The sequence below is a fragment of the Salvelinus fontinalis genome, chromosome 22 (genome assembly GCF_029448725.1).
Source record: "Salvelinus fontinalis isolate EN_2023a chromosome 22, ASM2944872v1, whole genome shotgun sequence".
Taxonomy (NCBI): Eukaryota; Metazoa; Chordata; class Actinopteri; order Salmoniformes; family Salmonidae; genus Salvelinus; species Salvelinus fontinalis.
The window spans coordinates 15,824,271-15,842,934 of record NC_074686.1 but is presented as its reverse complement, the minus strand read 5'-3'; the positions used below and the strand labels follow the sequence as shown (position 1 = coordinate 15,842,934).

The 18,664-nt window shown below is 42.8% G+C and overlaps 1 protein-coding gene across 6 annotated transcripts in view; it reads right to left on the bottom strand.

Annotated features, from left to right (window-relative positions):
* The window catches only part of ripor2 (RHO family interacting cell polarization regulator 2), a 140,961-nt gene that overhangs the window by 65,739 nt on the left and 56,558 nt on the right, over positions 1-18,664 (bottom strand). For 2 of the 6 annotated variants that reach the window (XM_055876676.1, XM_055876675.1), the window contains exon 1: positions 18,148-18,439. The exons of 3 other annotated variants lie outside the window; for them this stretch is intronic. Coding sequence is in view for 1 of the 3 variants with exons in the window: in XM_055876674.1 (XP_055732649.1) it covers positions 18,163-18,214 (52 nt within the window). In the remaining 2 variants the exon portion in view is untranslated. Of the gene's footprint in view, positions 1-18,147; positions 18,440-18,664 lie in introns of those variants that run through there. One more of the 6 variants, XM_055876674.1, reaches the window with a different exon arrangement.

Sequence of the window (18,664 nt, the reverse complement as noted above, 5' to 3'; positions counted from 1 at the left end):
ACGCACTCAGTCATTAAAGCAGCCCCTCTTCATACCTTTGTCTCCCTTCCACAACCCATTAGGTAGGACTACAACCCTCCTGACTGCCAACGAGGCCGATCAGGGACACTGAAGCTATGTTTTGACCCTAAGTAATGTCCATTACCAGGCTCTCCCCAGCCAGTAAGCAATACCCACTATGACCTCAGCCATCTTCCATGGTCACCCAGCCAACCAGGGTGCATTAGCTCACGGTCGATGTGAACCACATACAGACGAGTGGTGACCAAAGTCTCTCCCATGGTACAGCCCTGTAGGAAATGGCTCGTCAGGATAGTTTCACGGATTATTATATGGATGGAAAAAAGCGTTTTAATTCGCTGGCTTCCTGTGTCCTATTGACAGGTTGACCAATAAATGAGGCCCAAACACCCATCCTATCCAATGTCATAAAATATAATTTATTTGCGCCTAGAATGCAAATATTTGAAAGGACACAAACACGCACACAAACAGCTCTTCAGCATACACCACTTGGCACCACTTGTCTCCAAATAGAACCTTTGAGAAATGGAACCTTGTACATCCAGTACCTGAACGTTTCAGAAGTGTTCTATTCATAGCTGGCTGCTATCTTTATCACCACAACATCAGAAAGTATCCGACACAGGGACAGAGAGAGAATGGGAGAGCATGTAAATCCAAGGCTCTCACAGTGAAAAGGCACAATGGCGGTTTACTTCACAGCAGCTAGGCAAGGCAAAACATTTTAAGTGCATTTTAGGTTTAGAGTTACAATTAGGGTTAGAATTAGGGTAAGGGGTTAGTGGTTAGGTTTAGTGTTACAGATTAAGGCTATGGTAAGGGTAAGGTTTAGAGAAAATAGGATTTGAAATGGAAATTTGTTTTTGGTCCCCGTGAGGATAGAAAAACATAATGTGTGTGTGTACTGCTAGGTGCAGAAGAGACAATTATGTATTTCCTTTAGAACGCATTAGAGTGCCTAATACACTTTCTAAGTGGTGGAGGAAGGGAGGGAGGAAGGGAAGAAAGCCCTGTGAAATTACAATAACATGCTGAGAGCTGTTAAAAATGCCACACTGCTTTTAAATGGGTCCATAAAAAAGGTTAGTGTCATTACATTCAGCTTACTTCCCATTTTAGTGTATTGAGCGTCTGAAACCCTCGAGCTAAATGATGAGCATGAAAGAAAGTTGCCTATCTGTATTTGTGTTCAGACTATGATGACTGCTTTTAGACTAACATCTTATTAGCCTTCCCTTTTCCCCAGAGGGCCAACACAGTACCAGTGTTTAAAAGCATAACGCCCAAATAAGTTAATGTTATTCCACCAAAAGTACACTTCCTCCAGCATATGAAGGTTCAAAGACCTTTATGGCAGGGCATACAGCATATGTAGGTTCAAAGACCTTTATGGCAGGGCATACAGCATATGTAGGTTCAAAGACCTTTATGGCAGGGCATACAGCATATGTAGGTTCAAAGACCTTTATGGCAGGGCATACAGCATATGTAGGTTCAAAGACCTTTATGGCAGGGCATACAGCATATGTAGATTCAAAGACCTTTATGGCAGGGCATACAGCATATGTAGGTTCAAAGACCTTTATGGCAGGGCATACAGCATATGTAGGTGTAAAGAACTTTATGGCAGGGCATACAGGCTGAAGTAGTAAATAATGTGGCAGACCGACTATAACGCGACTGACTGGAATCTACCATAAAAACAGAGACAATATGGGTCAGCTGTCATAGTTCAATCCCTAAACTGCCCCAGCGAAACGACAAACTGTCATTTTCAACATGAGTTATTAGGAAAAAGCCAACCCCCTACCCCAATACTCACTTACGATCACACACAAACACATACAAAATAAGGAAACAGAGAGTGACTGTGGTGATTCAGCACACACCATGTCATGTGGCATACACACCATGTTATGTGACAGTGGTGATTCACAATTAGACCCAACCAAATCATGAGATAAATAAAATTAAAATAAATAATTTATCAAAAAACAGAGCACACGGAAATATTATTTGTCCCTAAACAGAGAGTACACAGTGGCAGAAAACCTGCAAACTGTGACTGACCCAAAACCCAAAATTAAGGAAAGCTTTTGACTATGTACAGACTCAGTGAATATAGCTTTGCTATTGAGAGAGGTCGCCGTAGGCAGACCTGGCTCTCAAGAGAAGACAGGCTATGTGCACAAAATTAGGTGGAAACTGAGCTGCACTTCCTAACCTCCTGCCAAATGTATGACCATATGAGAGACATATTTTCCTCAGATTGCACAGACCCACAAAGAATTTGAAAACAAATCTAATTTTGATCAACTTCCACATGTATTAGGTGAAATTCCACAGTGTGCCATTACAGCAGCAATATGTGTGACCTGTTGCCACATGAAAAGGGCAACCAGTGAAGAACAAACATCTTAAATAAACCCATATTTGTTTATTTATTTTCTTTGTACTTTAACTTTGCACCTCATTATAACACAGTATATAGCCATAATATGACATTTGAAATGTGTCTATTCCTTTGAAACTTTTGTGAGTGTAATGTTTACTGTTCCTTTTATTTCACTTGCTTTGGCAATGTAAACATGTTTCCCATGACGATAAAGCCCTTTGAATTGATTCAGAACACACACCATGTCATGTGACAGTGGTAATTCAGCACACACATCATGTCATGTGACAGTGGTAATTCAGCACACCCACCATGTCATGTGACAGTGGTAATTTAGCGCACACATCATGTCATGTGACACACATCCTGTCATGTGACAGTGGTAATTCAGCACACACATCATGTCATGTGACACACATCCTGTCATGTGACAGTGGTAATTCAGCACACCCACCATGTCATGTCAATAGTGCACCAACAGAAGGTCAAAATAATCAGTGGTAGGGGTTATGTATAATCATTACGTGCTGCTTATGAATGTGGTATGTATGGGATATGAATATATTGAGAAGTCCTTATATAGGTAACCTTCATGTAAAGTATTGCTGCAGAGGGTTCACCCATGCACAGCTTCAAATGACACAGCATACTGATTTCTCTTCAAAGTGGTTAGTTACTCACATCAAGTCATGTGGATATTCTGATCTAACGCAGAGACACAACTATGTCATTTGGTATGACAAGCCAAGCTTTTATCAATATTGAGTGAATTTCTGTGGCCTAGACTGTGAGTGATGAGTTATACAATAGGGCAGGATGGATGGTAACTAACAGGAGTCAGCTGAGAATCAATTAAATAACATTATTCAATTGATTAATTTCAGATGCCTTTGACCACCTTCCTGTCCAAGGCCCTTCTACCCTGATTGCTCAGTTTGGCCGGGCGGCCAGCTCTGAATTTCTTTTGTGGAATTTCACATCTAAGGGAAGAGTAAACGGAATGTAGTTATTTAGGTGTGGGAATGCCACAGGGTGTGTGTTAGGCCAGCAGCAACCAAAGTCTGTGCAGTTGAACATGGATCACAAGCCAACATCACATGTGAGAGAGAGAGAAAGCGAAAACAGAACCAGGTTAAGGAGGTCAGAGGTCAAACTAACTAAACAACACAACCAACCTAGAGGATTACAGGATCCAGGCTGCATCACATCCGGCCGTGATTGGGAGTCCCATAGGGCGGCGCACAATTGGCCCAGTGTCGTCCGGGTTTGGCCGGGATAGGCCGTCATTGTAAATAAGAATTTGTTCTTAACTGACTTGCCTAGCTAAAAAAAAAAAGGTTAAATAAAAAAATACTGTTTATAGAGACACACACACACACAGATTTGGATAACACTGGCCGTGTCTTAATACCCATACTAGCGTCCTAAATAAAAGGCCGTTTTAGTATGTGAAAATGTAAGTTTTACAGTATGTGACATTTCGAAAGTTCTATATGATTTAAATGCCCAGATGTCATACTACTTATGTCGGGCTTCTCATGTAGCATGAATGAATTGTAAACTTTCGGGAATTTCACACCCACAGTACATACAAACAAGATAAAAGGAGTGCTTTGAGATTTGAATGTTCTCTGAAACAAACATAACATTTATTGAAGATGGCACAGAAGACGAGCAAAGAGTCTCCTGCAATGTTCAAATGTTAGTCGTTTTTTGTTGTCCATGACTATTTAATCCTTAATCTTTGAAAACAGATTGATATTTGCAGCCTGCCATGCCTTTACTTTAGCTAAATAGCTAATATTAGCTACATGCTTTAGTAGGAATTGAAGTTAGCTGGATAAGCTTGCAGTTGTCGAGCAACCTTTCCAGTTTATATGCAGTTGAAGTAGGAAGTTTACATACACTTAAGTTTGGAGTCATTAAAACTCATTTTTCAACCACTCCACAAATTTCTTGTTCACAAACCATAGTTTTGGCAAGTCGGTTAGGACATCTACTTTGTGCATGACACAAGTCATTTTTCCAACAATTGTTTACAGACAGATTATTTCACTGTATCACAATTCCAGTGGGTCAGAGGTTTACATACACTAAATTGACTGTGCCTTTAAACAGCTTGGAAAATTCCAGAAAATGATGTCAAAATTATGTCATTATGTCTCTCTAACCATTATCAAACATGAAACCAGACTTGTAAAAATAAATGTAATTTAATTAATTTAACAGCCTACTTCAGGCAAGGAAGTGAAATGCCAACTGCTCAAATGTAAAAATTAAAATCAGATGCCCTAGACAGACAGTAATCTGGTGATCTGAATGTATAAAAGCCATACAACTCCCAATCCCAAATTTCCCTCTGTCCAATAAGGACGATGCCTATGACCTATAATCAGATTGGGGGACTAATCGCTATTCCATGACTTGTGTGGACGTCAGCTTTCACAGCCACGGACATCAAGTTAGAGAGACTTATTCTCTAGGGCCCTGGTCAAACGTAGTGCACTATATTGAGAAAAGGGTGCCATTTTAAACATAGCCTTTTTAGTTAGAAATCAAATCAAACACTGTGAACACTGTGAAAATGTCACTGGGTCAGTGAGACAACAGCCACTGTGACAAGAGTATTCATTATTAATATCCAATGAAACAATAACTGTGTCATACTCTCTCCCTCGACTTCAGTTCATCCAAAACGCCCTATCTCAACAGCTATTTCAGATCACTGTTGCCACTACCACCAACGAGAGAGAAATACTTTTTTTGGGGGGGGGGCTTTAAAATAACCACTCACTGGGGCAGAAATAGCTGTCTTGATCCAGTTTGGATGGTCACCGCTTTGCTTTCCAGGTCTACCCTGGAAAGGTAGCCATGTTGGACTTGAGTCGAAGACAAAAAACGCTCTCCCACACGAAGCCATACATGTGGTCTGCTGTTTTGAGGCTGGTTTGTTGTACTGACAAATTCTCTAATATGGCGTTGGAGGAGGCTGACCAAAAAAAGAGCATAAAGGTTGTTGTTTTTATAAAGAATCCTGAGATACTATTATGCAGTACGTATTTCCCTTCTACTACTAAGATGGTGATGAAATGACTCGTCGATCCAAAGCTCAAAGCTCCATTATGTGACGTAAATGGAGCTTTACTGGATTGAACCGAATCACCAGCTGTTCACTTTAATACCACTAGTCATCACCACCCTGTAGTGAACCGCTCAGTATACCAGCCGCTGTAAACTTCCACTCCAGGCCACACACACACACACACACACACACAAGTTCACGTGCAAACACACACAGACACATGCGAGCGCACATACCATGTACCATGCTTTGAAATGCTGGAAACTAACAGTGTTCACTATTCAAATTGGTAACCATGCCGAGGAGAAAGAAAGAAAGAACGAAAGAGAGAAAGGAGAGAAATAAAGGGGGAGCAAGTAAACAAGAGAATGGGTAGGTACAGTAGGTGATGAGACTAGGGGATATGATCAATCTGAGGAGGCTCTGGTCTCAGTGAGCTGGCTGTTCAGCTTCCTGCTGCTCAGATTAGGGATCATCCATGTGAACCCAATCACCTGCTGTTACAGCGCCTCAGGCTTCTACCCAGTCAGCTGTACAGGAAGAGCAGCAGCACATCTGGCTCCAGTCAGGAGAAATGACTTGCTGCTGGTATTAAATTATTAATGTGCCGATGCCACACATACGAAACAGCTATGATAATCACCCTGCATGTGAGTTACTGTGGGGAGATAATGTATTTAAAATGACAGAGAGAGAAAGAGTACTTCCCTGCATGAAGAAGACTTATGAGTGAGGTGTTTTTGAGAAGGCAGGGAGTGAAGGGTTCCAGAAGCTTAAAAGTCAACATTAGCACTTTGGGTGAGTTTAGTATGTCAGAGGGACCAGTGAAGAGTGAAACAACACAAAGAAGGCATTGAGTAGCCTAACAAACATGTGGTAGGGCTGTCCCCGACACAAAACAAAATATTGGTCTACCGAGAGTCGTCTGTTCTTTCGAACAATTGATTTTAAAACTTGTAGTTTTCCATATATAAAACACACCCTATGTGTTTTAATAAAATCAAGTATATGCACTGAACCTGTCTGTTGCTTTAAGCGCACTGTTTGATGAAATAATTAAGACACACAAATTAATCTAGAGGGAGTCTGACCGAAATTGATTTGATTGTGCCAGGCTGGGCTCAGACTTGCTGCCCTGTGTTAAAATAAATGACAGCAAGTGCCTGTGTGACTAGCACCCATTGTCTCGCATTCCTCCCTGCTGCCACGACCACCAAAGAACATCAACAGTGTTTATCGTGTTGTCTGTGTTGCTGAAGCTGTGACATAATTACAGCCATTTCTGACTGAAAAGTTTGGTTACCGAAATCCTTCATTTGTTTAGGAAAAACATGACCTATTCCCTCAACTCTTGCTCTCTTTATGTGACACATCGAATGCAAGTGACCAATGGGTCCTGACCTATAGCCCATCATATTCACATCAATAAATTGATTATAACAAACTCTGACCACCATAACACGTGACAGCAAAATGGATGAGGACATGAAAAAGAAACTCGAAACAGATTAATGTTTACTGGTTGCTCAGGCGGCAAAGGGGAAGGCAGATGTGTAAAACATTTTGACTTAGTTGTGGAAACTACTAGATATCAAGAAAAAGAAGGAAGGTAAGGTGCAAGCGCTGCGTGCATATTATGTTTGACAAACAGGTGCTGTTAGATTACAATGTAATATTTCGGACAATTTGGGACAGTGAAAACAACACTAAATACATTTTCAGTGTAATGAACACGAGGGAAGACAGAGAGTTGGTTTCAAGCGCAGGGCGCAGCGGATGTTTATTGCAAAGGACCACAGGAGGAGGCAGGTAGCTGGGTTCAGGGACAGGCAGAAGGTCATACACAGGGGGTCCAAAAGGGCAACAGTACAGGCAGGGAAAAGGCTAGTAACGTAGTCCGGGAGATCAGGCAATAGGTAGATAACAGGAAATCCGATAGGCTAAAATACAAGCAGGGAATAGGCAAAAGGCGTCGTTAGTGAGGCAGGCAAAAAACTCTCATACACAGGAGGAGTAAATCACGGGGAAAACAGAGCTCTGAAAGACATGTGTCACAAAACAAACAATACCTCACAGTGATGCGGTGCAAAGAACTGAACTAATTAGTGTGTGGTAATGACATACAGGTTTGTGAACAGGTGATTAGAATTCAGGTGATTGTGATCTGGAGAGTGAACTGTGTTCAGGGGATCTAGGTGTTTGAGGGTGTGAGTTCGAAGCAGACGTTACAATCAGTAATACCAGAGAGGCTGTTCTGACAGAAAAAGTGTAAACCCTTTATTACAGCATAGCAAAGATTAAAAATATTTGTGAAACTGCTTTATCCGACATGTTGTGGTTGCGTGAGGCTTGGAGCTCATGGAATCAGTAGCTTTTATACAAACACTCAAACAGGCAACAAAAGTAGGACCTGTCTTATTTCTGTAGATATACAGTACCAGTCAAAAGTTTGGACAAACCTACTATTTCTACATTATGAAAGAACACATATGGAATCATGTAGTAACCAAAAATGAGTTAACTTCTCTAGGGTAGGGGGCAGCATTCGGAATTTTGGATAAAAAGCATGCCCATATTAAACTGCCTGCTTCTCGGGCCCAGAAGATATGATAAACATATAACTGGTAGATGTGGATAGAAAACACTAAAGTATCCAAAACTGTTAAAATAGTGTCTGTGAGTATAACAGAACTAATTTGGCAGGTGAAAACCTGAGAAAAATCAATTCGGGAAGTAGTTTTTGTTTTGTAGTTTTCTATTCAATGCCATTACAGTATCCATTGACTCAAATTGCAGTTCATATGCCTTCCACTAGATGTCAACAGTCTTTAGAAATTGTTTCAGGCTTGTATTCTGAAAAATGAGGAAGTAAGAGCAGTCTGAATGAGAAGACCCTAAAGTGTCACAGAGCATTTTCATGCACACGACCTTCATTTACCTTTTATATTGACGACGTTATTGTCCGTTTGAAATATTATCGATTATTTAGGCTAAAAACAACCTGAGGATTGAATATAAACATCATTTGATATGTTTCTATGAACTTTACGGATACAATTTGGATTTTTTGGTCTGCCTGTTTTGACTGCGTTTGAGCCCGTGGATTACTGAACAAAACACGTGAACAAAACTGAGGTTTTTGGATATAAAGAGACTTTATCGAACAAAAGGAACATTTATTGAGTAAATGAATATCTGCTGAGTGCAACCATATGAAGATCATCAAAGGTAAGGGATTAATTGTATCTCTATTTCTGACTTGTGTAACTCTTCTACTTGGCTGGTTACTGTTTGTAATGATTTGTCTGCTGGGCTATGTTCTCAAATAAGGTATGCTTTCGCCGTAAAGCATTTTATAAATCTGACACCGTGGTTGGATTCACAAGAAGTTAATCTTTAAACCTATGTAAAATATGTTTTGTTTTCTGAATTATTATAATGAGTATTTCTATATTTGAATTTGGCGCCCAGCAGTTTCACTGGCTGTTGAAGAGGTGGGACGCTAACGTCTCATGTACCCAAGAGAGGTTAAACAAAAATAGATTCTTAGATTCTTCTAATCAGCCACCCTTTGCCTTGACGACAGCTTTGCACACTCTTGGCATTCTCTCAACCAGCTTCACCTGGAATGCTTTTGAAACAGTCTTGAAGGAGTTCCCACATATGCTGAGTACTTGTTGGCCGCTTTTCCTTTACTCTGCGGTCCAACTCATCCAAAACCTCTGGCGAGCACATGGAAGGCTGTGCGGCCCCACAAAGAAATGCCACCCCACACCATGACTGACCCACCGCCAAACCGGTCATGCTGGAGGATGTTGCAGGCAGCACATGTGCTCATGTGCTCAGTGTGAACCTGCTTTCATCTGTGAAGAGCACAGGGCGCCAGTGGCAAATTTGCCAATCTTGGTGTTCTCTGGCAAATGCCAAACGTCCTGCACAGCATTGGGCTGTAAGCACAACCCCCACCTGTGGACGCCGGGCCCTCATACCACCCTCATGGAGTCTGTTTCTGACCGTTTGAGCAGACACATGCACATTTGTGGCCTGCTGGAGGTCATTTTGCAGGGCTCTGGCAGTGCACCTCCTTGCACAAAGGCGGAGGTAGCGGTCCTGCTGCTGGGTTGTTGCCCTCCTACGGCCTCCTCCACGTCTCCTGATGTACTGGCCTGTCTCCTGGTAGCGCCTCCATGCTCTGGACAGTACGCTGACAGACACAACAAACCTTTTTGCCACAGCTCGCATTGATGTGCCATCCTGGATGAACTGCACTACCTGAGCCACTTGTGTGGGTTGTAGACTCCGTCTCATGCTACCACTAGAGTGAAAGCACCGCCAGCATTCAAAAGTGACCAAAACATCAGCCAGGAAGCATATGAACTGAGAAGTGGTGTGTGGTCACCACCTGCAGAACCATTCCTTTTTTGGGGGTGTCTTACTAATTGCCTATAATTTCCACCTTTTGTCTATTCCATTTGCACAACAGCATGTGACATTTATTGTCAATCAGTGTTGCTTCCTAAGTGGACAGTTTGATTTCACAGAAGTGTGATTGACTTGGAGTTACATTGTGTTGTTTAAGTGTTCCCTTTATTTTTTGAGAAGTGTATATATACATATATATAGGTATTTTTTATTACTGTTGCACCATTGTTCTTACATAATATAACCATATACAATTTCAGTAGCACGTCTTAGAGTGATGGACTGTGACATCCCCACGGCCTCCACAATGGATTAGGCCACTCAGACAGGCAGCAATCAGACAGGTGTCTTGTGCTCCATGAAAAATGTTTTGCGACTGACTGCTCGACTAAAGAAATCTCGGTCCACCAACAGCCTGTCAACCAAACAATCGACTAGTCGACTACATGGCCCTAGAGTGTGGAGTTTATTAGTTCATAATGTGGGCCATTAAGTTTGCTAGCTTTGCCTCAGGATAAACGAACACACACACACACACAGTACATCTGTCATAGTACAGCTGTGTGACAGCCTTCCGGATGGAAACTACTGGAGATACAATCATTCTTGTTATCCGAAGTACAGTATACTCAGCCTTTGTCTGAAATGGCACCCTATATCCTATATAATGTACAACTTTTGGACCAAAATCCTATGGGTAGTGCAAGGGGAATAGGTTAACCCTCTTTGCCACCCAATCCCCCTCCATATAGCAACACGCAATGGCCATGAAGACAGATGATGTTATCTTTTTTATCCAACCTCTCCTCTGGCTCCCAGCTGTTCACAACTGGGGTTGAAATTAGAAAACAGAAAAACAAAACATCCATCTTATCAGCTTATGTCTGTTTATTAGAACGCTTAATACTGAATGAGGTCATGCTTTCTACTGAACCATCAAAATGGGCAGAGACAGGGGTACAAGGGGTGGTCCCAGTGGTGTGTACATCTGGTTCAGAGGTAAGCGCCAGCGACAGTGTGTGTGTTCCACTGCTGGGCTTCAATGGACTCTGGGGATTAAGGGGGAAGACCCCCCATAGGGCTGCACTGACAACACACATCTGCTCAGAGACAAGGGAGGAGAGGAGAGAAGGAACCCCCCTGTCCTCATCCCTCCATCTATATCCTCATCTAGGGCGTAGGGAGAGGAGGGATGGAGGGGATGGAGGGAGAGCCCTAGGGTGGACCAGTAGCCTTTCACTCCCAACACCTGCCAGCCCATCCTGTGAGGGAGTCCAAACGCAACACACGCACACTCGTGCCAACATACACACACACACACACACACTTTACTAGTTAATAGAAGACTTCCATTGCTCAGGCTATCCGTTTAGTCACACATCATTGCTGCTTGCTCATGTAGACTTTACACATCAATAAGCTTTATAAAGACCCAGATATACTGTAAATCAGGAGCTTATATTCATGCAAAGACCAGGGCGCATATTCATAAACCCTCTCAGAGTACGCATTCTGATACAGAATCAGATCTCCCCCAGTCCATGTAATCTTACTTATTATGATGTAAAATGCTAAACTGATCCTAGATTAGCACTCTTACTCTGAGACACTTTATGAACAAATCAAATCAAATTTATTTTATATAGCCCTTCTTACATCAGCTGATATATCAAAGTGCTGTACAGAAACCCAGCCTAAACCCCAAACAGCAAGCAATGCAGGTGTAGAAGCACGGTGGCTAGGAAATACTCCCTAGAAAGGCCAAAAGAATATGAAGAAACCTAGAGAGGAACCAGGCTATGAGGGGTGGCCAGTCCTCTTCTGGCTGTGCCGGGTGGAGATTATAACAGAACATGGCCAAGATGTTCAAATGTTCATAAATGACCAGCATGGTCAAATAATAATAATCACAGAAGTAATCGAGGGTGTAGCAAGTCAGCACATGAACACTGATAAACATATTCATAAAGAGTAGTGATACTGACAGAAACACATACAGTAGGTCTCTCTGACCCAGTTCCATTAGAGGTTGAACACTAGCATCACTGTACTGCCATCCATGACTTTACAAAGTCGCTAACGCACTCTGTTCTATATGCCATGGTTGACACCATCGCTTGATGCTAACAAGCTAGGGTGAACTATGGATGACCGTGATGACTTAATTCAGTCCTCCCTTCTCTACAGGCTGGGAGGAAAAGTGGTGGGAAGGGAGAGAGAATATATCCACCCTCCCTCACACACGCCTCGTCCCGCTGGGCTTAGGAAGGAAAAGCAGAGGGTAAAAGAGAGGGAGTGAACCGTCTTTCATCCTGCCTTCCCCTCCCCACCTCCCTCTCCTCTCCTGAGGAATATCTGATATTATCTTTCTTATCCAACCCCCTAAACCCAATCCCAATGTCCCGTCTTCTCCTCTCCAACCCAAAATTCCAACCCCCCCTTACTCTATTGTCTCATCTGCTCCAGAGTGGCTCCCAAGTGGCGCAGTGGTCTAAGGCAGTGCATCTCAGTGCAAGAAGTGTGAATACAGTCCCTGGTTCAAATCCAGGCCGTATCACATCCGGCCGTGATTGAGAGACCAATAGGGCGGCACACATCGTAAATAAGAATGTGTTCTTTACTGACTTGCCTAGCTAAATAAAGGTTCAATAAAACATTTTTTTTAATTATCACAGCTGCTCCTCCAGAGGAATATCAAAACATTCCCTTTCTCATTTAACTCCCACCTCTATCCCTTCCCTCAAAATGTACAACATCCCCTCTCCCTAATTTAGATTAACATCCCTCCCCATTCCTTACCTCCCCTAATGTCTAAGCAGCCCCTCCAGAGGAATGTCAAAAAATCCCTTTCTCAAACTCCCAACTCCACCCCCCCAGAAATACCTTTACCCCTCAGGGATGCCTCTGTCATGGAGGGACGTGTCAGGACACGAGAGACAGGCCAGCGGAGAGATAACAAGACAGGGGTAACATCTCTGGATCAGATAACCCTGATAAATAAAGCCAGGTCAGGTGACTGTAGATCGTGGAGAAACCTTCCCTGACTGATTGGGAGAAGCCTGGATGAAACCTGCTTTATGGACTATAGACTTAACACAACAACAGAGATGTGGTCTGAATCAAGAACAAGAACTTTACTTCCTGAGATGAATATTACAATTGAGGCTGTGGTTTGAAATCTTATTTCTAATTTAAGGAATTTGGATAGTAACAATTGAGCTTGGGTAGGTCCAGTTTGGCACCTCCCTTCAGGAAGTAGAGATTTGTAGGACATTCTGGGAATCAGTGTTCTCTCCCAGCTGGGCATCCTTACAACACTGCTGGGCACCATGTATGCTACAATCCTTATGAAATGACTATCAGCTGTGAAAACTAAAAGACACTCTTTTTTTTAAAGAATGCAAGGCCAACAATTTCCTAAAAAGTAAGAACCACACACATATGGAAGCACACACCAGAGCACATACACACACACAAACTGATCTACGCAGAGAACTGAAAGTAGGGTGTTCTTGAAGAGCTCAGTACAAAAAGTAAAATGTCATTGTACTGACTTTTTTAGGCCACCTCTTGTATAATTTTTCTGAGTGTTAAAACACTGAGCGTTTTCAGTTTCCTGTTAATCTTTCACCTTGACCTTCATCTTTGTATTGATTCTCTGTGCTTAGTGGGCTACTGATCACTCACAACAACAAAGTCACACACAGTCACACACAGTGCTTAGTGGGCTACTGATCACTCACAACAACAAAGTCACACACAGTCACACACTGTGCTTAGTGGGCTACTGATCACACACACCAACACAGTCACACACAGTCACACACTGTGCTTAGTGGGCTACTGACCACACACACCAACACAGTCACACACAGTCACCCACTGTGCTTAGTGGGCTACTGTTCACTCACAACAACAAAGTCCCACACAGTCACACACTGTTCTTAGTGGGCTACTGATCACACACACCAACACAGTCACACACTGTGCTTAGTGGGCTACTGATCACACAGACCAACACAGTCACACACAGTCACACACTGTGCTTAGTGGGCTACTGACCACACACACCAACACAGTCACACACAGTCACCCACTGTGCTTAGTGGGCTACTGTTCACTCACAACAACAAAGTCCCACACAGTCACACACTGTTCTTAGTGGGCTACTGATCACACACACCAACACAGTCACACACTGTGCTTAGTGGGCTACTGATCACACACACCAACACAGTCACACACAGTCACACACTGTTCTTAGTGGGCTACTGATCACACACACCAACACAGTCACACACTGTGCTTAGTGGGCTACTGATCACACACACCAACACAGTCACACAGTCACACACTGTGCTTAGTGGGCTACTGATCACACACACCAACACAGTCACACACAGTCACACACTGTGCTTAGTGGGCTACTGATCACACACACCAACACAGTCACACAGTCACACACTGTGCTTAGTGGGCTACTGATCACACACACCAACACAGTCACACACAGTCACACACTGTGCTTAGTGGGCTACTGATCACACACACCAACACAGTCACACACTGTGCTTAGTGGGCTACTGATCACACACACCAACACAGTCACACACAGTCACACACTGTGCTTAGTGGGCTACTGATCACTCACAACAACAAAGTCACACACAGTCACACACAGTGCTTAGTGGGCTACTGATCACTCACAACAACAAAGTCGCACACAGTCACACACTGTGCTTAGTGGGCTACTGATCACACACACCAACACAGTCACACACAGTCACACACTGTGCTTAGTGGGCTACTGATCACACACACCAACACAGTCACACACTGTGCTTAGTGGGCTACTGATCACACACACCAACACAGTCACACACAGTCACACACTGTGCTTAGTGGGCTACTGATCACACACACCAACACAGTCACACACAGTCACACACTGTGCTTAGTGGGCTACTGATCACACACACCAACACAGTCACACACAGTCACACACAGTGCTTGGTGTAGGCTACTGATTACACCATTAGAGACCATACAAAAGAGCTGAGGACTGACGTTCCTTGCAGCAATCTATGGCGTCACACTGCATTGTGTTCAGGAGCCCTGTTGTGTTGCATTGAGCAGCAGAACACAGTGAAAAACATGCAATGGTTTGTCTGAATTCACTCCAGACCACAATACTATAATAACTTATTTAATGAGGAGGACTTAGGGAGAAAGAAAGAGATTGAAAGAAAAAAGAAAGAAAGAGAGAAGTGAAAGAGAGAAGCAGGAAAGAGAGAGTGAGAGAAAGTGAAAGAGAGAAAGCGCTGGAAAGGCTGTGAGAAAGGGACTGGGAACTGGGACTGTCTGGCAGCAGCCATGCTGGCTGGTTTAGGCCTTGGCATCCTGCTTCTACCCTCCCATCATCCTGAGTCTTACCATCAAACAGCTTAATAAAATGAATATGCCCTGGCAATGGAGCAAAGCACTTCAGTTTAACTACATCAGAGCAAGCCGTTCTCCACAGAGAAAACACTCTAACCTTAAAGGCGACTTTCTCAAAACAGTACATGCAGCTGGAGTGGAGTGCATAGCAGTGGGCTATAGGATGGTTTTTATAATGCCTTCTAGAGAACATGATATTTACATATACTCCTGAGTGCATCATACCAGGACAAGCAATATGAGGAAGGACAGACCTGTAGTAACCTGTGTTATCGCATGGTACTACTTTTGATTGTCCATTCTATTATCACTTGGTTATGTTGTGAGAGAATGCAAAGAGTAAATGGATAAGATACCGAATCCTTCCACCAACCCCATAAAATGATGAATGGGCAGTGATCTCTAGCCTTACAACTGGTTTATAATGTATACTGTATCCGTCACTATCTATTCTTTACTATCTATTGCATCTTAGCCGCTCTGTCACTGCTCATCCATATATTTTATACTTATATATTTTCATCCCATCCCTTTACTAGATTGTGTGTATTAGGTTTTATTGTGGAGTTGTTAGATATTAGGTTTTATTGTGGAGTTGTTACATATTACCTGTTAGGTACTGCTGCACTGTCGGAGCATTTCGCTACACTCGCAATAACATCTACTGACCATGTGTATGTGACCAATAACATCTGCTAACCATGTGTATGTGACCAATAACATCTGCTAACCATGTGTATGTGACCAATAACATCTGCTAACCATGTGTATGTGACCAATAACATCTGCTAACCATGTGTATGTGACCAATAACATCTGCTAACCATGTGTATGTGACCAATAACATCTGCTAACCATGTGTATGTGGCCAATAACATCTGCTAACCATGTGTATGTGACCAATAACATCTGCTAACCATGTGTATGTGACCAATAACATCTGCTAACCATGTGTATGTGACCAATAACATCTGCTAACCATGTGTATGTGACCAATAACATCTGCTAAACATGTGTACGTGACCAATAACATCTGCTAACCATGTGTACGTGACCAATAACATCTGCTAACCATGTGTACGTGACCAATAACATCGGCTAACCATGTGTACGTGACCAATAACATCGGCTAACCATGTGTACGTGACCAATAATATCTGCTAACCATGTGTACGTGACCAATAACATCTGCTAACCATGTGTACGTGACCAATAACATCTGCTAACCATGTGTACGTGACCAATAACATCGGCTAACCATGTGTACGTGACCAATAACATCTGCTAACCATGTGTACGTGACCAATAACATCGGCTAACCATGTGTACGTGACCAATAGCATCTGCATGTGACCAATAACATCTGCTAACCATGTGTACGTGACCAATAACATCTGCTAACCATGTGTACGTGACCAATAACATCTGCTAACCATGTGTACGTGACCAATAACATCTGCTAACCATGTGTACGTGACCAATAACATCTGCTAACCATGTGTACGTGACCAATAACATCTGCTAACCATGTGTACGTGACCAATAACATCTGCTAACCATGTGTACGTGACCAATAACATCGGCTAACCATGTGTATGTGACCAATAACATCTGCTGACCATGTGTACGTGACCAATAACATCTGCTAACCATGTGTACGTGACCAATAACATCTGCTAACCATGTGTACGTGACCAATAACATCGGCTAACCATGTGTATGTGACCAATAACATCTGCTAACCATGTGTATGTGACCAATAACATCTGCTAACCATGTGTACGTGACCAATAACATCTGCTAACCATGTGTACGTGACCAATAACATCTGCTAACCATGTGTATGTGACCAATAACATCTGCTAACCATGTGTATGTGACCAATAACATCTGCTAACCATGTGTATGTGACCAATAACATCTGCTAACCATGTGTACGTGACCAATACAATTTGATTTGATCTAGTAAACAAAGCCCAGTTACTGAATTTGACAATGGCCTAATGCCCCCTGACCTCTCCAAAACCTGCAGGAGGAGTTCTGAAATCCCTGCTTGCTGACCCACTTCACTCAGTCCATGAGAGTTGAGTTAAATGTGTGCGTGTGTGTGTGTGTGTGTGTGTGTGTGTGTGTGTGTGTCCTTCTCGCCTGTCTAGAACACGTTGTGAATCACAATCCCACACACTCCTCTGGAGCAACTCTCCACTCCTCCTATTCTCGAATCGCTAAGAGGACATGTAAAACCTATTGTCCTAAATCCCAACCACTGCGCTCCACACCGCGGCTCTGTGATGAGGACATTCACATCACCACCCTGTGGTCAAAAGCAAATCGAGAGAAAGTGGTCGACAAACCCAGGAGGAAACATGTTTACCGAGACGTCTAGAGAGATTCAATTATGATCCGTTTAGCCTCACGATATCGCGGACAGTATCGAGATCGTGGAGTCTATCAATTAAATCAAATTCCAAGGCATTTGATGTGGATATGAACAACATGATTTTATAGATGCATAAAATAATTTGTTTTACTAAGGCAAAAAAATCACATAAATAATGTAGTGTTTAGTTGACTATTTCTTTAAGTGTGTATCACTGTCGTTTAGTAAACCACTGCCCTACTAGAAGCCGTTCTCACTCAATCTCTACTCCGTTATTATTGAATAAAGGCGCAAAGTGATCTAGCCTACTCGTCGAGCTCACACTCTGCTCTAGCTAAAAAGATAAGGAACTCTCAGACAGATGTCTTAACTAGTCTAAATACACGAGAGAGTAAATCTACTCACCTCAGAAAAACTTACTTGAACGGAATCCTATGTATTGTCTGTTAACTGCGCCGCTCCATCCGTGCATAAAGGAGAAGCTCCGCTTTCCAACGTGAACTTTTGGTACACTGGATCACTAAAACAATGAATTTGACAGTGCTTTACGGAAAATGTCTTTCCTGTCTACCTTATGAACTATATATTTTTCACTTTGGCATTATTCCTAATGTAGCAAACACAGGCTACACAACCCCACGCTCGTACCGAAAATCATGTGCATTGCAGTTTAGGTTTGTAGCGCTCGCCCTGACCAACGTTGGACCAATGAAAAGGCAGAGTTGTAACAGTAGGCGGGGCCGTTTCGTGCCCTCACAACACTACAGGCGAGGAGTTGGCATCCCTGCAATGCCATCGGCATTCGGCACTAGTAGTCGGGCACTGCTGTTCGTGCATGCCAACCGGGGCGACAGACTGGGGTGAATCCCATGTCTACCCACTGTATTTGCACAGCTGTCACGGTATGAACTGGCTCTTCCAT